The sequence below is a fragment of the Corvus cornix genome, chromosome 14 (assembly GCF_000738735.6).
Source record: "Corvus cornix cornix isolate S_Up_H32 chromosome 14, ASM73873v5, whole genome shotgun sequence".
Classification (NCBI taxonomy): Eukaryota; Metazoa; Chordata; class Aves; order Passeriformes; family Corvidae; genus Corvus; species Corvus cornix.
This window is the reverse complement of record NC_046344.1, coordinates 5,412,018-5,433,800: the sequence shown is the minus strand read 5'-3', so window position 1 is coordinate 5,433,800 and position 21,783 is coordinate 5,412,018. Positions and strand designations below refer to the sequence as shown.

The 21,783-nt window shown below is 41.4% G+C and overlaps 1 protein-coding gene across 7 annotated transcripts in view; it reads right to left on the bottom strand.

Moving 5' to 3' along the window:
- The window catches only part of SDK1 (sidekick cell adhesion molecule 1), a 387,822-nt gene that overhangs the window by 105,496 nt on the left and 260,543 nt on the right, over positions 1-21,783 (bottom strand). For all 7 annotated transcript variants that reach the window (XM_039560133.1, XM_039560134.1, XM_039560135.1 and 4 more), the window contains 5 exons: positions 20,827-20,963; positions 14,058-14,205; positions 13,093-13,233; positions 9,474-9,655; positions 1,814-1,929 (listed from right to left, as the gene is read on the bottom strand). In XM_039560133.1, coding sequence (XP_039416067.1) covers positions 1,814-1,929; positions 9,474-9,655; positions 13,093-13,233; positions 14,058-14,205; positions 20,827-20,963 — 724 coding nt within the window. The remainder of the gene's footprint in view (positions 1-1,813; positions 1,930-9,473; positions 9,656-13,092; positions 13,234-14,057; positions 14,206-20,826; positions 20,964-21,783) is intronic.

Here is a 21,783-nt window from a genome sequence, read left to right as displayed (position 1 = left end):
ACTTTCTTTTCTAAATCACCTCTGTGGATTACAATTGGCATTTATAACTTTGGAGGACTGAACTCTTTTTTGAGTGCATTTCGTTGCACATTCGTGAGGAAATACGTGCAGAAAATACAAGTGAACAATTTTGTCAGTTAAAGGAAAAAATGGGTTAAATCCTTAGGAAAGGCAAAGGCCTGGCTTTGACTATGAGAAATTTATAAATCATACACAAAGCTACTCTGTAGAAATAAGTGACAGAAATGATCTCACACAGTCTTTGTACTCCAATTCCCTGGGGGAAACAGAGTGGCAAAGCTGTGGCAATCTACTGCAATCAAAGAAATCAGAAGAAATACAAATTTTGATAATTTCAGAAGTTTTCATTGTCCACTGACAGATATAAATTACAATCTGACTTATTTTATACCATTGCTGAAGAAATGGAAACATAAATTAGAGGTAGCTATGCAGGGAGATGAAGGATCCTTACACTGAAACTCTGAATACACCAGAGAATGAAAATCTGAAATAAAACTTTTGCAAACCTGGGCTCCCTGTGCTTGGACTTGGACCAGAAAATTAGAGTGTACTGCAGTCCACTGAACCCCAAAAGTGCTTTTATTCTCCAGAGTTTGAACAGAAGCCAAGTACTTTTTGTGTGCTGGGGTTTCAGGGTATTGTACTGCAGACCTGTCAGTCACTGAGCCTTGAGAACTGATTCTATTTCTGCCAGAAGCAGACACACATCTACATGTATTTAGTTCTTTAGCAGTGGGATTCTCAAACCACTGCTGGTCTTTATGAGAACTACATTGGTTTGGGCAGAAATACCAAAATTCCCATGCATGTCTCTGTCTGTCTCAGTTTCCCTGTCAATTTGGGACATTCCTAGAGAAGGATCAAGTCTTCTGAAACAGCTCAAGTCCATATACAATCCCTTAATTCACAACTTGTCTTCTAAACTACAGCATCCTCCTCAAACCACTCCATGTCCCTTCACCCAACACTCAAACCAACCTTGCTTCTCCCTGCTCATAAACCACACTTGTCTTCCCTTTTGTTGCTCTGAGACTCCTGCAAGATTTCTCTTTGTTCTCTCCATGGAAGTTTTTAAACCCTTCATTTATTATGCTCTGACCACTGAACCACTGATGGAGGCTCTGTTAAGCAGGAACAAACCACCCCACCCAGTTCCTCAGCAAACACTCCGCCGGTCAGAGGCTCTGTTAAGCACTCTCTGCTCTGTGCACTGTAACAGGTATTGCCTGATTAATAAATTCTACATTCTCATATCTCCCAGATCATCACAGTGGGAAAGTCAAGGCAAATATTTAGTGTGATGCCTTGGCTCCCAGTGAAATGAATGGTGATTCTGCATTAGCATAAACAGAAACCTCAAGGTTGGTTTTCAGTGCCACAATGACATGTCTCCTGTGGTGACTTTCCAAACTGACATGGAATTGCTTTCTGGCTTTGGAAACTCTCCAGGAAAATGACAAAGGTATAAGGACTTCTAGGCTATGACACATTCCCTTTTCAGAACTTACATAAATTGCAAATATTGGAATCATAGAATGGTTTGGGTTGGAAGAGACCTTGAAGATCACCCAGTTCCAACCTCTGCCATGTCCTGCAAGGACACCTTCTACTATCCCAGGTTGCTCCAAGCCCTGTGAGGATCAACAATTGCTCACTTTTCTCTTCATTTTACCCATGTAAGATACTCCTGGGAGCACAGAGTCACTTTGGAGATTCAGAGATTATCAGAATGAAATTCTGGTTTATACCAGGACTGTTAAGGCAGACGTTATCTGAAGTCTCTACTCACCTTGTACCCTTGGTTGATGCCGTTGATGAACTGCTGGGGTGGAGGGTTCCAGAGGAACTGGATGGTTGTGGAATTCACGGCTTCGACCTGCACGTTCTGAGGTGGAGCTGTGGGCACTGCTCCCAGGCAGCAGAGAGGGAACAAGATAAAACAGAGTGGAAAGGGAATGAGGGGAAAAAAGAGAAAAATGAACACAGAACCAATGAGTGTCACTCACAAGTCACAGAGTAATAACAACCTTGAGAGAAGGATGCACTTCCCCTGGAACAGCAGTGATTTGGAAAGCTGGGTAATTGGGTTAATTTCTCATCTTGTATTGGAGACTCCTTCAAGGGGAGGAGAAGAAATGGTTTCTGCAGCTTAATATCCTGCAGAGGGGTTTCTCAGAAAGACTTGAGGCAGAAGCCAGATCAGGAGAGGTGAGCACAGCTCTTTCAGTCATCCCTGAGTGCACCAAGAATGAACAGTTTCTGAGAGAAATTTCTCGAGTCCTTTAATGCTGCTCAATTCCCCAGATCAGACAGGAAAACACAGAGTTTGCACAATTAAGGTTCTAATTGTGAATTATAATCTGGCAACAGCATCTGTTTATTATTTACTACTGCTTAAAGAATTAGGACCAGTCATATCACATGCAATGAAGATTTTTCTTGGGAATTGGGAGATGTTCTCATTTTATCTTGATATGATATACATTCATGTATATTGAATTGATTATATATATATCCTGAGCCAATACATCCTCTAATCTACTAAAAGTTGCATAAACATTTTATGCCAAGGATTTAATTAGACAGATGTTTTCTCAATACAAAAGAAAGCAAGGAGCATAAAGGCATGCTGCCTTCAACCAACCAAAAATAGCACTTAAATATTTCACCTTTTAATAAAATGTCTCATTCTGAGCAATTTCTTCAACTTACTGCTTTAAGATGCCATTTCTATAATTCTCAGAGAAAAGAATATTAATGGACAGGTCTATTTTTTCTGAAATTATCAAGCTTATAGTAATTTTAAGAAGAAAACTGCTATCTGAGTACAAAAAAATGGACTAAGACACTTGAAATCCTATAAAATAAGCTTAATAACGCTTCAAAAATATCACTATTGACAGCCATGTGCATTTGTATGCTATGAAAGAGGAACTATCCACAAGTGGTTTTGAAGCCTGGAAGGCTTTGCTCCTTCTGCTTCCAAGGGAAAATTTCTACTGAAGCCCAATGATCTGTGCTTCTAAGGAGTATCCACAATTCCCACTGAGAAATGGTGGTTTCCTCCACACTTTTCAAAAACAGGGCAGGAAGTTCTAAAGTTTCAAACTACTTTTCGGGAGATGAGTCTTTGCGTGGAAAAGAAATGATGAAAAGAAGTTCAAAAAGGCAAAGCTGCCCCTTTTCCCACCACAAGTTATAATTTGTTTGGAAGAGACATAAATGGGCATTATTCTTAAGTGGTGCACACACTACAGTAAGACAGGACAGTGCACACTTATCAGAGACATGCACAGCCCAGAAATACCAGCACAGAAAAATGGAGAAATCCTCAAGGCTGTCAGGTTTGAAATGACAAGAACATCCACTCCCATGCCCTCTCTGTCACTAAAATTCCCTGAAGATTCTGCCATGGCTCCACAACTTCCCTCTGCACACTTTTTTAACCTCAGTAGCTGTGTATTAGAACTTTCTTGCCCTAATTTAAAACTTGATGTCACAATTTATGAACTATGCATAATTATTGAGTTCTGGAAGCAGAGTTTATCTGATAGTACTCTAAATTTTCATTAGAATCCAGGTCCTACTTCCTGCCATGTATCATAATTCCCTGTGCGCTTTTAGAAGGTTATACTATTATCTGAATGACCTGTAGACATCATAAAGTTTTTGTAGTTAAGAGATTCACCAAATCATCCTGAGATACAGTCATAAATATTAAAGTCACTCTACAGTCATAATGAGTTGCTTTGGCTACAGTCCCCCACTAAATGCATTTTTGCTTATTCACGTTCTTGATGAAACTGTTTATGAGCCACAAGATATATTTGAATCTACTTTTGTGTGCAATACCTCGTATAATTAATGGTTAAATGCATAAAATTTTTTAGAAGACAAAATTCTTACTTTCCTGCATATTTGCATATTCAGATATTGTAACTGCCAGAGATTTGTTACTGCAGAAGAAAATTGTATTACAGATCTTCATGTTACTTTGTTATTAGAAAGTCACCAGGATATCACTGAGATTCATCTCCTCCTGTCAGGAAGGCTAAATCAGCTGAGCATCATCAAGCTCCAAGTTTTCATTTGTGGTCCTCACAGTCCTCAAAAAAGCTCAGGCAAACACTTGAGGATAGGTTTACTACAGTTTTAGGAATGTGGATAACCAAATGCCTTAGTTATTTTTTTTAAAAAGGGAAATATATTTTGTTCTTTAGGAGATAATTTCCTGAAACAAGAATATATGGTCATAGCAGAGCAAGTACCTGCTGCAATATGAAAAATGATAAAAATTAAGAACAGAAAGTATAAAACCTTCAGAACGTTGAAAATCATGAAAATCACAATTCCTCCTTGGATATCTTTATTGAAAAATCAACATCTGAATGTCAATTAATACATTTAAAAGATGGAAAGAACATTGTCCATCTGATATGCATAAGCTTAATTATACTGCAGAAGGCATAATGTAATACATTTTTATAATTTTAATCAGTAAAATATTGGCATTATAGTCTCAAATTTACTTCAAAGTGCCAGTATAAAATTCTCCTTTTATGTCCTGATATTAAAGGCTTCCTTGGGTATCTGAGCAGTTCTGCATTTAAAAAAGAAAAGAAGTTTGAAGGAAGCTAAATCAGAATTGACCTTCTGGTCACTTCAAAACTCAAATACTTTTCCAAGATCATGGAGAGTAACTTACTGAAGCTGTGGCTGTCTGCACAAAGGATTTTCTAATTTAGTGGTAGATCTATGTCCTCTTCCTACAAATTTGTTGTCAAGCTGTACAGAAGCTGCCAATGTCAAACAGGTGTTTCAAGAGTAATCCCCAAGTATTTACACTCTCAGCTTTTAAACCTGTACTTCATCATGTTTGCAAGTATTCCAAAGCCATCTCACAGTGGAGATCCATCTGGGAGCCATCTCAGAGCTGCAGATCAAATTGGTCAGACACAACCAACTGTTACTTTCCTCCCGATAAAGTTCATGTGGTTGGAAATCTACGGAGAGCTCAGCCCCTGGGACTGTGGGTTAATGTACAGCATTCCAAGTAGAAAAGGTCATGGAAGCACTCTAGATAAAAACCATTAAAAGGGTTTCACTGACAGGATAATTGAGAGGGGAGAAGGCACCGAGGTTAAGCATGTGTACATGTAATTATTCTGTCTCTAGCCATGTGCAAACAGCTTGTAAATCCCACGGAGTTCCTGATGGCCAGACTCCTGCTCCTAAATATAGATCTTCAACACAGGCTTGGAAAAAAGGCTCCTCTGGAGCTCCTCACCTTCGAGGTGGCAGCTTGCCTGTGGAACTGCAGGTTTTCCTCTAGGTGAGGATTTGGTTGTTCCTTTAATGCACCAGCTTGAGGTGCTGAGCTGCACATCCCGTGGGAGCGGTGGGGATGTGGAGGTTTGTAATTCCTCCTCTGAAGCCTCTTCCCTCTGCTCCCAGCTGGTGTTCTGGGCCGTGCTCTGAACAGCAGTGGGCGCGTAGGAAAAGTGGTCTCTGTAACTCTACACATCTGAAAATCTGAATTCTGAAATTCAGCAGTGTGAGGTTTGGCACTGACTGATGAGTTCAGCTTCTTGTGGCTGGGAAACGCCTCCTTCCTTTCTTGCATGTCTCTCACACAGACAAGATTTCATTTCTTTATTAGGAACTGGGGGCCAGGGGCCTCACTGAGACAACTGCTAATTTCACCACCTTGTGAAATCACTTAAAAATAAGATAAAAGCAGTAGATGGCAAATGGCATCTAAGCAAGACCAAACCCCAGCCACTACAACCCCAATCTGCTCCTGCACAGGAGCAGATGGGCCCAAAAGAGTCACGGGTGCTCCAAGGCTATTGGGAGGTTCCCCAAAGGAGGTAAACAAGGATCTTTAAGATATTTTTGCCAAGAAAGCCCAAGGGAAAACTAAGGAAAATATCTTTTCACAGAGATAAAATTGAATGGTTGGAGAGGACACTCTGCAATCAGGGATTCAATTTTCAAGATTTTCTCCTACATAAAGCAGGAAGCTTTCAGTTAACTGGGTTTCCTCTGGCTCTTCCACCTCAGTTATATAAATTTCTCTGATTCATCTCTTATTGCCTGAGGAAAAATCTGCTTTAGACCTGGCTAAACACACTCCTCTTGCTTTATCCTTCTCTCCATGTCATCAAGACTCACTAGTCTGGTGACTGTCCCACTCTTTTATTCAGGAAGGGCTTTTGCTCAGACATTCCTGGGCTGGCAAGGTGTCCATGCATGGCAGAGAAGGGAAAACAAAACAAAGTTAAACCACATGTTGAGATCTGTGAACTTTAGGACATAAGACTGGCTTTTAGGATATGCATCAAAAGAAAGACACGGCATTAAAAGCAGAAACAGAAGTGGGTTAATGTCACTGAAGAGGCTAATGGAAGCAATGCCTCTATTTGAAATCTTGCCCTGCCTAAATCTAAGGTATGGGTGGGAGTTTTTCAAAGAGAGAGAGATGTTCAGAATTATTCACAGTGGTGAGATAAAAGGGACAGAACCCAAAGTAAGGGTGGAAGCTGCTGCTTTATCAAATCAACCTGCAGAAAAAGGTAAACATACCCAACAGTAGAGAGGAGAGACAATATTTTCACCACATAAAGATGTTTATAGCTTCACAAAGCTATTCTTACATGAAAAGGTAATGGGAAACTTCAGGTTTTCATATGGCAATGAGAAGTCCTGCAGGACACTGTTTAAATAAGTAAAATTACCCTATGCAGAAGGCTGGCACAAATCCCTGGGAAAAGTAACATCAAAGCAAGGAACAGCTGGAGGAACTCTGATGAAGAAAGACCTATGTATACAGAGCATCAAAGGATCAGGCTGAATATCCCTCTGAAAAGACTTTCAAGATTTTAGAGACAGTCAACCTGTCTGACCCCTGTGCTGGGATGTTCAGTGCTCTGCCAGTAAGTCTTTCTGACATTTTATCTCACTGACATTATGCACCAGTTTCCTCCAAGTTCAGATCCCTCAGCACCTTGTGAGCTTGGCTGCATTCTGGAAGTTGGTGATTTTCAAGGAGCTTGGAGATGCTGATTAGTTTTCAGTGGCTAAAGCAATGCCAGAGGACTAATAAGGGATTAATAGACTAGCTCCTGGTATAAATCCACAGCTTATATGGCCAGTCAATATTCCCTATGACAAAGGTGCCAATATGCTGATGTGCTCCTGCCAATGGGTTGATCCGCTCCCCAGGTTCATTTCCTCCCAGGGTCTGGCTGCACAGCACACTTGATTAGTATGAGGTGTTGCAGGTATTTTTCATCTGCAGACAGACAGGTTCTTGCCAGCCCAGCTCACATCATTTAATGCATGTCAGAGCAGAGGCAGTGGTGGTGTGGTAGTAGGAGAGGGGGATGGATGGGAGTGTGTCTTTGACATTTATCTCTGCTCGTATTAAAATCAGAATATGATTTACAAGGCAGTTTTACACATGGCTTTTTCTTACTCCTGCTGGTTTGGTTTAGGAAGAACATTCTGGAGCAAGAACCAATCACTGGATTTTCCTGTCTTTTCCCAACTACAGTAAACATAAAGGAGCAGGGATTTGGACAGTAGCACATTACATATGGAGACTGAATATTAAACCAGTTTCAAAATTTTATTTATACCAATCAGTCTCCCTGTTCATTTCTAAATGTAAAAAGGCTTCAAACTCTTTTTAAAACAGGACATATGCCTTTGGTGAACCCAGCAAGGTTCATTAGGAGGTGGCAGCATCCATGAAGTAGTTATTAACAGCTATTAGCAAATACCAATATGAAATAAATCAGAAATATCCAGTTTTTCTTCCACGTCTACCCAGCATTGAGGAATTACATGAAGCCAAAGAGGCCATTGCAGGTTGGCCTGCAGTCTAAACACTCCTGCTGATTAACATGAATGCAGGACTGACTACACCTAATTTATAACAGAGGATTTATACCCTTATAAATGACAACAGACAGCCAATCAATAAAGGATGATAATAACTGCACATAATATCAAGGGAAATTAGAGTCAATTATAGGGTTTAAGAAAAAAGAGTGTGAACTCCAAACCTGGGCCTTAATAGATGGAAGGTTAAGGTGCTATGATAGCTTAAAATGTGCAAATAAACAAGGTAATGAATTACAAGCATAATCACAAAAGGGATTCAAATTCTGTGTGCAGACCAATTCTCTGCAGAGCTTGGGTCTTTAGTGGGATAGAAAGCATTAATCCTGGCTGCAAGGAGAAGACTTCAAGAAAAACATTTCAAGGTCTGCTATAAATACTTCTAGAATGAGCTTGAGTGTGCCTAGACTCCTCTAAACTATGAGACTTTACATGCCCTAAGACAAAATATAGATAGTTCTTTCTCTAGCTGTTGTGGTTAATTAGTGTTGCATATGAACAATCTTTTCTTAAAGATCTCCCTACACCTCAAACTGTATCTAATCATGTTATAACATACTCCTAGTAGCAATTAACAAACAACTACATCTTCTTCACTGATTGAAAATTAACTGATGCACTGTAAATCAACAAGTTTTTAAAACAGTGTAATTGTTTCATGACCAATGAAATAAGAGTCCATGCACTGTCCAGTGCTCAGCATCCAGCACAACCCTGCAATTATGGGAATATATGGAAGCCTGAAGGACCTGGCACTTAATTATCCTGCAGATTTTTATACCAATCTAGAGGTGTAAACATGCCTTACACCGGTTGTAAAAAGTAATTACATATCCTTTTGTTGGTGTAATTTACACTCTTCTTAAAGCACTTAGAAAAGTGTGGAGGAGCTGTAGCATAAAAATCTGGGCTTTAAAGATCATTTTATCTTCCCCTTTGCAAGTATCTGCACCATTCCTGAAACGCCTCAGAACACTTTCTGCACAGGTTGTATTTCTCTCCCTACGCTCTCCTTACAATTTATTCCATATTTCTAAAACAAGGTATCTGTGATTATCACAACTAATGCAGCTGGTTCACTCTGTCTCCTATATTGCATATGCAGCATCTTGCATGCCTTGGCCACGATAAAACCAATTCTCTGCCATATTTTCTCTAACTCTCCTGGCAGAGTAACCTCAGCCCTCGGCTGTCACAGGTCCCATAAATCCATTCTTCAGGACCCCAGCTCTCACCAGCATTTCCATTTATTCCCTCTGCTGCAGCTGACTCTGACCTGCAAGCGTGGCAACACATCATCACGAGGGTCAACAAAAACAGATAATTTTTGACTTCACTCCCAGTTTTTTCTACAGCAGAGATAGAGCAGAGAGTCAGCTCTGCTCAGGCATTTGAAATTTGCACGTGCTTCCTGCTCCAAGCTGTCTACCAAATTTGACTGAAGTGACCATTCATTTCCCAAGTTCTAAGGGGGTGCTGCCAGGCAGCACACCCCCTAAGGAAACTGTGGGATGATAGAGGAGATCCTGGTCAGATTTGCTCACCTCCCTGCAGTGTGTACTCTGTCACGGGCCTGCTGAAGGCTCCCAGCCCAGCTCCGTTGTAAGACGCCACCTGGATTTCATACTGGGTCCAAATGATCAGGTCTTTCACTAAGCAGTAGTTGATTTCTGCACTGGTGATGTTCTTGTACTGGTACTCTCCTGGGAGGCCAGCCAGGCGATACCTACCATATGGGGAGAAAAATTAGCTGGTTAATTAGATGGTATCAATTAGAGAAAATACCCTGACTGGCAAAATAGCTTCCTTTGTGGAAAGGCAATATGCAAAGTTTAACAGCAGAATTTTACCAAGAATAATGGAATATAATCAGGAGGAACATAGCAACTCCTGATAAGACCATATCATGTTTGACTGCTATAGTATTTATAATCTGATCTCACTGAGATTACAGGCTCAGGGCTAAACAAAACGGGTATTTTATCCCGTTTTATGGTTGCAGAAAAATTACAGCTTTTTAAATGTGGCTTGTCTAGTAAAAGCTGTGATTTAGTACAAAAAAAAAAGCCCAGATGTGATTTTTATCAGAGTGCTGCTGTAAATCAGCCTGAGAAATGTTTTTTTTCCTTCACTTCTGAAATCTGAAAAGGAAGAGCTCAGAGGGCTCTGACCTCCTGGAATCTCAGCCATTGGCACCCCTGGCTTCCACCAGAATAATTAAAATAAGGATAGAATACTTAGATGAGACTGAAGGGTTGGGTAAGCGCTGGAATTTCAGGAGAAGGGCTGTGTCAAACACAGATGGGTGGTAAACATCCTGAAACTCTTTCTGCTGAGACATGAGAAGCTGAAACACCGAACGTGTTTTCCCATGTAAAAACTGTATTCCAGAAAACAGAGCCCCTTTGATGTGTCTCTTCAGGCCAACAAACTACAGAGAAGAACTAAATTATAGAAAACAAACAAACCTTGCAAATCTGTGAATGTGAATAATAGTGTTTGCTTTCCTTCCTTTAGCAAAGTGGTACAGTGGATGCTCACAATATGCTAATGCACAAAAAGTCAGAAACACAGAGGCCAAATAGGGGACACAAGACATTACTATTCCATGGAAAAGACAAATATGGAAACATTTGTATTTTTATTCACCACACCACTTTTATACACTCTTAGCCATCCTTTGCTTCACTGAAATCACCAAAAGTTTATTGACACAGAACAATTTCATTGACATCTTACAGAGACATTTTTAAATTCATCCAAGTTAAATTGGTGCAAGGTTTATGACTAGACAACTTCATGTGTTTCAGCTAGAGATTTTTGTTCTAAAGTCTTCCTATAATGAGATCAGTTCTTAATCACTGACAACGCCTCTATTTTCTGCTGCTCGCCTGACCATCCTTTAGCTCACTTAATATCTGTAATGCTACACTGGTGTGATTCCATTTATGAAATATAAATGGAAATAAAGAAATACCAGCCCTCAGCTGAGTTTATTGAATTTCTTGCTCTCCTGTTCTCTCTCTCACCTCCTGGGCAGGGTGTGTGCTCCCCAGCAAGTCAGTTCTTATTGCAGCAATGTTTTGCCTCCTGCCCAGCAGACAAGGTGTCTGTGCTCCTGTGATTTAATCTGTTATGCTGTTAGCATGGCAGACCCCTAAATGCAATACTGGCAGTGAGAAAAAGGGCAGAGGAAGGAGGCCGGTTCAGAAATGTCATGTCTTCATGATTTTTCTCACCATGGACTTTGATGTATACTCCACACGACTTGTGCAGTGCACCTTCACTTTTAAAGATCAGGTGTTCCATCAATTTAGCATCTTGCATGTCTTGAGCTGTGGGTCTCTGGGATGCCTGGTGCTTTTCACTCTGCTACAGCCTGATTCTGCAGAAGTCAGTGCAGGGACACTGTTCTTCAGTGCATATTGCTGTGACCACACAATTCAACTTGGAAGAACAGCCTGGTTTATTACCTGGGACAGTTGTGCTTTTATGTGATAATCTTAAATTCCTCTTGAATAAATGGTTTCTCTGCTCTTTTGTCAAGAAAAAGCAGGTAGGCACCAAAAATATTCACAGATTAAACATAATGAATATGATCAGCATTAAAGTGGAAAGAGACGTTACATCAAGGTCAATTATGCAGATAAATACTGTAAAAGTACCAAAGTTACACGTTATTGGAAATGCTGTATGGAGAACACAGCACAAACTGCCAGAAGTAGGAGGCTATGGGGCTGCTTTTTAAAGGACTTGATGCTGAGACTGGGAAAGACTCACTGGGAATACCTAAGGGACTAATCCTACCACTGGGGAGACCAGCTTGAAAGGAAGAAGTGTATAAACCCTGTGCAGATGGGTACCCAAGGCACAGTACAAGGTTCTCTCTACAGGCAGAAGTTAAAACACCTTTCCTCACTGATGGCTGGCACAGCTCTCAAACGGAGCCCAGCCCTCAAACCTTGCACCAACAGCCCTTGCACGAGGGGCTCACCTCTGCTAACGGGCTCTGTGCAGGGGACAGGGACATGAACAGACTCAACTCTGCCTGCAGACAGAGGGAACTTTCCAGGGCTATTTTGGGAGCTCACCAACACTGTTAACATGACAAAAGCCTTTCCATCCATGCCAGCAAAAGTAGGAGCACAGCATGAACAGGATGTTGGCATTTAAACTGCAGCATTTAGTTCTCTTTCACAGATCTGGAGGACACTGCATTAAAAATGCCAGCAGCCTGCCCACAGGAGGCTGTAACCATCACTTGGAAATATGGCAGTGGCTGGGAGTTTCCCACAAAAACTCTAATTTAGGTAATGTCTCCCTCACTAGAGGTGTGGCCCTAGCTGGCTGCTAGCACTGCAGGGTATGGAGGATGCCAGATGAGCAGTAAGCTGTAGTGGAATTGGGTAGGAGTGAATACTGAGTCCCAAAAAATTACCTAAGGGAAATGCTCTGCAAAGTCTCTCAAGTGTGGTAACACCCTTTCCAACACAACGAATCCTGTGTGAGCAGCCAAACTGGGGGTATGCAGGATTCCCAGTTACCTGCCTGAATGTGCTTCTCATTAATAAATACAGACAGGGCTGAAAGGCTCTTTCTCAACTGACTGATTTTCAAAACCAAACCAAGGTCTGTCATGACACATCTGACCTGTCATTCCCTCTCTCCATTTTGTCTGGCACAAAACTGAAGTTTATTGATTCTTTTGTTGCTCCTCTATAGGCAGGAGCCCTGTTGTGTCTTTGATAAATTTAATTAACCTTTCAAGCAGGGAGCTGAGCTTGTAATAAGCAAATATACATCTGCATAGTCTGCACTGTGCCAGCTTCCCACATGAAGACTTGCATTACTTGGTGCTTCACTTCCCCTTGGAAATGGGATAAAAGGATGTTGTGAGTCTCCACAGGGAGCTGGTCCTTTGGAGCTGCTGATGCAGCCCCCACACTCTCTAGGCCAGAATTTAAGTGGCTGCACCCTTGTGACCCCTTGAAGAGTCGTCATGTTCTCATATGTAACAAATCAGGGCAGCCTCAGCGTTTGCAAACAATAACTAATATCTTCAATTCAATTAGAGATAGCTTTTATTACACTCTGACACCATTTGAACTCCCTTGGGCGCACCTGGACCTACCTCTGGGCTTTCCAGGTTAGGAAAGGACTTACCTTAGGATGTAGCCATGAAGAACTCCATTGTGCTCACTCTCAGGAGGAGGCTGCCACTGGACCATGATGGACTGATTGGTTCTCCCACTGGCCACGATATTTTTAGGGGGAGCACTGGGGGGCTCCTCAGGTAGCATCAACCTAAGTACAAAAGAATGTGATGGACATGGGTGTTGAAAGAAATCATAAATAACAGTCTATTTCCTGTATCCACTCCAAGTGAACCACTTTCTTTTATCACAGTCTGATGACTAGAAAGAAATATAATGCTGATCAAACTGCTGAAGACATGCATGAAATAGTTACAACAAATCAACATAATAGGAAATCAGTTAAGCAAGCAACAAGACAGACAGCTGAGGTAACCCTATTCTCTCAGAATCACCCAGGCTGCTACAACTCTTTAAAAAGATTACAAGCCTGAATGAGTAAGAGCTCAGGTCCAGTGTCTGTGACTCCTTCCAAATTGTTTCTTTCAGCTCTTTCAATATTTTTCATATCAAACTCACACATTTTGAAAAAGCCATTTAGAGTTCAGCTGTTCTGCAATTCAAGCTCGCAGCAAGCTTTGGTTCACAGAAGAAGGGGGATGCATTTGAAACTAAATATGATGAAGCCATCCTTCTCTGTCACATCTGGGTGAATTCCAGAAGTGGCATTGCCATGACAGGGTAAGGGCTGTACTCCTGCCTGGGCTAACTACTGGGGCTTAGCACAAGAGCAAAATATCATTTCCAAGATTCTGCTCAACTGATATTCTGGAAGTATGAGGACACCTCTCCCATGAAGTGCTGATCTCCTGCATCCCCCAAATGCCATCATCCCCACTCTCCAGAGGCCTGGGAAATGGTAACTTCTCCATCTCCCAAAAACTGTGCAAATGATTATTTGATTCCTTCATTCACAACCAGCATTTTTTCCCTCCCGAGGGTGCTGTCCCTTTAGCACACAGATACTGTCATTACCTGCTGGTCTCAGTGCTGTACCGGCCCTTTCCCACCTGGTTCACAGCACACACCCTGAACTGGTAGGTCCTGGCTGGAGTGAGGCCACTCACAGTGACACCAGTCATCTTCGGGTCAAGGTTGGAGAGGTGAACCTTCCAGGGAGAATCTGGTGGAAAAATTTGCATGGGAAAAAGGAAAAAAGATGAAAGTGCTGTCAAAAGCCCTGCAGAAGTGAGAAAACGCCTCTGACTGCTCAGAGCTCTTTGTGCTTGTTTCCCTCAGAGGAACTTTGGGAAGAAGTTTCTTTTCAGCAGAAGAAACCTTCCTGTCAGCCCACACGGCTATGCAGATTGCACGTTTGTCTACTGGAAAGTGATGCTGCACATGTCATGGCATAATAAATAAAAACTATATTCATTAACATTTTAATAAAAGAGGAAACAAGCATGATAAAGACAGATGGGCTATGTATTTCACAACCCATCTGTTTGGCAGGCCATCACACCACCACACCCATGAGTGGCTCTGGTGGAAGGATTCTAATGAAATTCACAGTCAGTTTGGAATATCTTCCTAGCCAGCTTGTAAGCAGGTGTAGAAGCGTGACTGTCTCTGCCAAATCAGCCCTTTGCTGCAAGACCTGAGAAAGCTTCTGCTGCTGATTCTACATGTCTGCAGTTTTTTTTTTTTTTCCTTGTGATAGTATTCAGCATGGAATCTAATTGCCCTAGGAAGATTCCCTGGTAGAAAGAGCCCTGGCAGCACTCTAAACCCCTCGCTGTCAGTTCACATTCTTGCCATACTGAGCTCCTCTGATGGCCAAACTACATTTACAAGTTTTCAAAGAGGTCAGAAATGAAACATGTTGAAAATTAAATATTCTGACTTCTTCTCTGCATAGCCTGGTGTCACACTTTCTCCCTGAAGTCATGACTGAAATAGTCAGGGAGAGGTGACATTTGGTCTGTGTTGCAACACTACAGCAGTGGAATCAGCCAATTTGAAGATTTGCTCAGTTTTTAAATAATACCAGCTGTTTTCATGCTCCCTGCTCAAAATTACTAACACTTCTGGAAATTGCTGAGGAGCTCACTGTAGATTTTGGCAACGTTATCTGTGCATGTTGCTCATCAGAAGTGCATCGTGGCTCCTGGCAGGTCACCTCAACGTCTGCCTGAAAATGAAGATGAGATGTCCCAAATGTGGAAGGCTGCTAAACTTCACACCAAGACAGAAGCACTCATTTTGTGCTTTTCTGGCAGATTCCTTAGCAAGTTTAAGTCCTCAAGGGTGTGATGCCAGTTGGGCTATAAACACTGCATCTTCAAATTACTCCAAACGTATTTATTCCAGTAAGGGCCTTGCCAGAATAAAGTCTTTTTTAACAGGAAAACTGACACAGCAGAATACTGGGAATGCTGGAGAGGGACATTTGCACAGCAGGCAAGGTCTGTCCTTGCCAATTGTTGATTTACCAACAGCCACTCTGGCTGCAAGATCTTGATGCCAATTTATCTTAGCTGAACACTGAATTTCTTTTAGAGAGCCCTTAGAGGAAGCACACCTGTGCCATCTAGAAAAGCGTTGCTTAGGAGTTTTTTGCACCCTAGTTCCTTCTGAATTTTCACAGGCTTCCCTCGAGACTTCCCCAACAGCCTTGTTATGGCCAGAGTGCACAGAAACAAATCAAGGAAAGCTGAAGTTAAGGTGTGGCTGACCTCATGCACTGCCTGAAGGAACTTCCTGAGGAAAATGGAAGAGCAGACACCAAGAGGGGAGTGAAATACCCTTGTATGAGCTACTTGGGCAGTGGTCCGTTTCCTAGAGCATTTCGTTTGTTTACTGCCAGTGTAAACACCACCCGAGAGTGCTTAACCCAAGCAGCTCAATGTAGTGAGCAGTTTGATTCAACAACAGGCCCTATTAATCTCCTCAGCACCTTGGGGCTTTGCTCTGTTTATATGCTGCATCTGTAGAATACTTTATTAATTCTTTTTCCTCTCCTGGTGGAAGATAAAAGATCTAGCAGGAAGAGAGATTAAACTGGAAACTAATATAAACGAAGCCTATTCATCTCCTGGGCACTCTGATTCAGAGAGGAGGGCGGTTTGGGGAGCATTTGCTCACTCCTGGAGCACTGGATACACCAAGTGTGCAGAGTATCTTTAAAATTTAAATGTCAAGTCTTTTTTTCTCATAATCAATAAACAAAACACTTCAAAAAACAGATCTCCCTCTTTAGATACACACAACCAACCCCAGGATTGTGCAGCAGCTCATTTCACTGTGGAGAAGAGTGATTCTGACAAGGGAAACATGCCATAAAATTTTCAACACTGACTCTCCTCTCCTCTCCTCTCCTCCAGGGATGGCTGTCATTCACCTGTCCCAGGAAGCCTGGAGAATCTCCATGGTGACAAAAGACTTGCCAGGTCAAACTATTAAATAAGCCCCTGTTAGACTAAACAGACTCTGCTAATCCTTCATGTAACTTAAGCTGCCCAGAACATACTCTGGGCTCCGCTGCTCTTCCCCCGTAATTGCCACTGTCTGAACAACTTCCATGTTGAGCTGTCTGTCGTCTTACAAATATTGGGCATTCTGAATTAACTCTGATTGCCTCTCCAAGTTAATTTATCGGAAATGAAGAATCTCACAGGCTGTTCTCTGGTTTACAATGTCATTTTGGGGTTTTAGAAATTACTTTTCTTTTCTGTCGTGAATTTTTGGATGCGCTTGTGATGCGTTCAATAACTCTGGTTATGTGCCAAGAGGCATTTCTTCTCTATTTCCCTGTCTACCCTACAGTTCATGCATTAATTGCAAATTCCCCAAAAATCATTTCTAATTTGATATTACTGATTAGATCTACTTCAGAAAGCTGATTTTTGCAAGTTTGGAGCACATTTCCATCTCGGTCCTTCTCCAGGGGGTTTTGCATAGATGGCAGCATAGGAATTTGCTGTAGTGTTGGAATTCACTGAATTCATCTCCCAAACCTTTGTAGCAATATGATACTGCAAAAAGTCCAAAAGAAAGCTAAATGGTTCATCCTTTGTTTGGTAGGACTTAAACAAGGTCTACCAGTGGCCTGAGAAAAAGTATCTTTTAACATTATCGTATCTAGATCTGAGTCACAATCATAATGAGAAATGCAGTTCTACTTTGATTTTTGCAAAGATTTATCAATGAGTTCAATATTTGCCATTTAAACATCCCTACCAAATTCAGGATGACAATTCATAGGTTTTAGGTAAGCATGTAGAGATGCTTTCCACAGGAGCTTTTATTATCTCCTCATTGGCACAATGTAATGAATTTGAGTTATATCATTACCTTACACAGCACAGATATCCCAGAATACAATAAAACAAAAATGGGCTTTTATCTTAATTGTCCTCAGCAGAATTCTATAAGTCTTAATTCATTTCTTCAGTTAAAAGACTATTCAGAATATTTTTTGATTAATTCCTTCAGTCTAAACCTCTTTGGAATAAAATAAGCATATCCCCTCCTAACTCCATGAAGACACTTCATTGGAATTCCGAGGTAAATTGCAATGGGGCTAAACAGGTCATGAAACATCCAAAATTATATTAGTGCAAATGACAGCAATGCATGGTGCTACTTATTTGAAAATCCTATTTCAAATCAAGGTTCAAATTCTTGGCTCTGTGTGGGCAGGAATACTTAATGACTGTGTTTCCTTGGAACTGTGTTTTTCAAATTAGATTATAAATTTGCCCCCAAATGTTTAAGGCCATATGTTTCAAGTCACCCACAGACACAGTCTACTGCGAATACTTGTAATTTGAGAATTATTGCATTGTGCCAAATACATTAATATTAAAAATTAGGTGGCTAGAGTCGTTCATATTCTCAGCAATTTATGTGCATGATCTGCCACTCTTTTTTTCCCCTCTAATTAAAATAAGGGGTTTGTATCTCTTTTCTGAATTGATATTAATGAAAAGGAGTTCTAATCCATGCCAGGTGGAGTGACACGCCTACCTCTAATGCAGCTGGTAATTAAACCCCTGAAATTTATACTGGTTCTTTTGAACCCTCTTCAGTTATTTCTCTGCAACAGATGCTGTTGTGTATTCATTTATGGTACGTGCTTCAAAACCTACCATGGATGCTAAAGCTGTCAGAGTTATCCCAAACAAAACACCCAAAAAAGCAATAAAACAAGGCTATGTTTCAGCACCTGAAACACTCAAACTCCAAACATTCAAACTCCACAGAACTAAGAACAAAATCATCTGTGCAGCTTTGCTAACTGGAAAATAAATCATAATTCTGATGTCCTTCCTCCACCTTCACATGTGTGAAAGCAAAGGGGGATTGGGATGGGAGGCACATTGCTCTGCTGTGACAGTGACAGAGCTCGTGGAGGGTGTTCCCTGTCTCCCTGACAGTCGCTCCTTCTGCAGCACACAACCCAAACAGAAATTGTCTTTGAAAAGCAAAGAGTTTCTGCACAGTCATATGAGACCAAGCTTCAACTACACAACATCAAACATCAGCTTTGTTCACAAGCAGTTCTTGGGATGCTCGGGAATAAAGGGAAGGTTTCCAGAGGAGTGGGAGGTCTGGAGAAGCTAAATATTAACCACACACCACTGAGATCAAAATGACTCTGCAAAACAAACACTTCAGGAAAATAAAAACCAAACCAAGCCAGTGACAGTGTGCAGGTGTTACAGTCAGTGTTCCAAACCAAAGTCACTGTTGACACTGCCATACTCTTCTGTATATATGGAATAAGAGAGCACAGCAACAGTGGAATATCTAAGGGCTCAGATTCCTCTCTGTCCTACTTCTGTGGGCAACCATGAGACATTGCACATAAAAGCAAAGTAAATAAAGACAAAAATTTCAAGGACAGCAAGACCTGGAATATATCTGGGAGTTGAGATGCTCAATTCACAGCAAACCTGGTCTGTGTTTGGCTTCTGCAGCTTTGAGCTGCTGCAGTACACAGACCTGTGCTTTGGGACAATGAGACCCTCTCAGTGGCAGGTTGCAATGACATCAGCCAAAATTATTTGATCTATCACACAGTGAGCAGTGCTTCACAGGATCCTGTGGTGTTTCAGGCACTGTTTGCATGCTTTCCAAAGAACTATTGTTGATTTTGGCTGAGCCTTCATCAAATTTCAGTGAATTAATTCTAAAATGACGGCACATCTACCCCATTCCTATACAACTGCAAAGCATCCTTGGTAGAAAGGACTTGAAGGACTTCCAAACTTCTCCATGACACAAGAAAGATGATGGAATGAGATGATCTCTAAGGTCCCTTCCAACTGAAACAATTCCATGATTCTCCTGGCACTGAATAAACTGCCCCTTCTTTTAGGGATTCGTCCCAATCGATGCAGCCCACTGCAGGACACAAGTGCACATATTCTGCTACCTCTGTGCAAATAAAGCTCTAGGACTTTTGCATCATGTTCCCAGGCTGGGAATTCACTAACTGTCATCAGCAAAGCCACTGGGAGACAAGGAGCAGAAGGGTAACATCCTTGGGCAAGAGAACAGGGAAGGATAAGTGTAAAGGCAGTTACCGGCCCGTAGTTATGGGAGGGAAGGAGAGAAGAGGAAAAATTAAAAGGAAGGTGGCGGAGGAGTACGAGTGCAGGATCATGGATTTTCTTATTCATTTGTTACAAAAATATCAGGAGTCTTTACTTGAAAAGAACTATTTCAAGGACAGCAGTCCTGTGCATGACTTTAGATTTCTGCTAGGATTAGAAACTTGCACTTTGCTTAACAGTTTTTAAGATCATTGGTTCTGGGACCCCCACATCAGAGAAGTTACACACTCCAGCCTGCAAAGCAAAAGCCTTGTATGTGATCTGAAGCCCAAGTTTCCTCCCAAGCTCTTTGTGCGACAAAACAAACTGCTGCTCTCCAGATAATCAGAAATCAGAACTGTTTCACATTCAGTTATGCAGTGACTAATTTCCACATGTCACAAAAAGTGATGCTCTTAATTTTTTCATCAAGAATCAATTGTTCAGCTTGGATTTCCAGCTCCTAGGGTGATAGAGATTAGAAAGTATTGCCAAGGTGACCGATTTCCATATAACCTCATCTTTCCATCAACTCCTAAAGAAGCATTAGCAATGTCCCCGAATAACCTTGCAGACTGAGAGCCATGGAGGAGCCTGTGGACAGCATGACAAAATGGTGGGAAGTGGCAATCCCCAATGCCCAGGTTTGTAACCCATGAAGTCAGATATCTGGGTTTCACTCAAGCATCCTCAACCACCTACCTAGAGGAAAGATGTAAAATGATAATCTACAGAAAGCAAAGAAAATATATGAGCCCACAGCGAGGTAAGACAGCAGGTCCTCTTGACATCCAAGTTTGTTCCTTTGTCAGACCCTCAGTTCCTTGAATTATCACCCTACCTGCATCTTTTAGGTGAAACTGTGGCTCTGAATGCACCGAGAAATCCATGAAACTGGAAAAAAAGGCAACCATGGGAAGGAACAAACTGACTACTGCTGTTTCACTGAGGAATGACCTGTTGCACCTCAAGTGTGGCTGGCAACACTAGAGGTGGAACGAAGTCTTTCCTGTAAAATAATCCCTCCATCTCAGTCTTCTTTGTTTTTTCACTCTTTCAGTGTGCAAACAGCTGTGTGTAAAACCCCTTTGTTCAGGCTGGCTCACATTTAGAAAACTGCAGCAGCATGTTGTAGCAGCTCTGGTGAGAGGTGAGTCTGAAGGAATAATTAAGAACAACATGAAGCTAAGATGTGTTTGACTTACTGTTCTCAGAGAGCTCCACCACATAGTAGAGCACAGGGCTGTTGCCATCGAAGGGGCGCACCCAGGAGAGCATCACACTGCGGCTGTAGGAGGAATTTAGGGTGGCCACGAGGTTCTGAGGGGAGTGAGGCAGCTCACTGTGGAGGAAAAGGGAAAGGGAGAAAAGAAAAAAACAGCACAGAAATATTAATCCACATTTCATTCAGCTACAGAGTCTTACAGGCAGTTAAAGGCAGATGACATCAGCCCCGTGTGATGATGGATATAAAACCACCGGCAGCGATTGTACAATTAAATAAATGAAAGACATCTCGGAATTCTTCACAATTTTATCTTATCGGGGGGAATATAAAAATTATGCTGAAAGTCCCAAGGCTGATGCTTAGAATAGCTAATGGACATGTTGCTAAATGTGGAAAAAAGCCAATTTTCATCCTGTTTTTGACTGAGTTGGTCAATAAATTTCCTCTCTTACTTTTTCTCCCTTCTTACAACGATGCCCTACAATGTGACAGCAGTGATACGTACAAGCAGTAAAACACATGGGAGATATGATTTAACGTGGAATTTTTCATACTCAAGGAAGCAGAAGACATTGACACTATCCACACAGAGCTACTAATCAAAATTACCATATGTATTCTTAGACTAAAAGAACAGCTTGATTTACTCACAGATTCAGGCTTATCCTGTCATGGGTAGAATCCTTCCTCCCTATAATAAGGATTTTTTTAGAAGCACCCAACCAGAAAATGTAGTAAAAATGCCTGCAGAAACCCCATGGAAATACAAAATGAAACATTTCAAATACAAAAATAAAACAGCAGCTCAATTAAAATGTGTAATTTCTCCACATAAAGGAAATTTGTGGAAAAACATTTCATTTGTACCCATTGGCTGAAAGTGGGAGCTGCATGGTGAAGTGAGAACACTAAATTCTGCTGCAACCGTTAAATG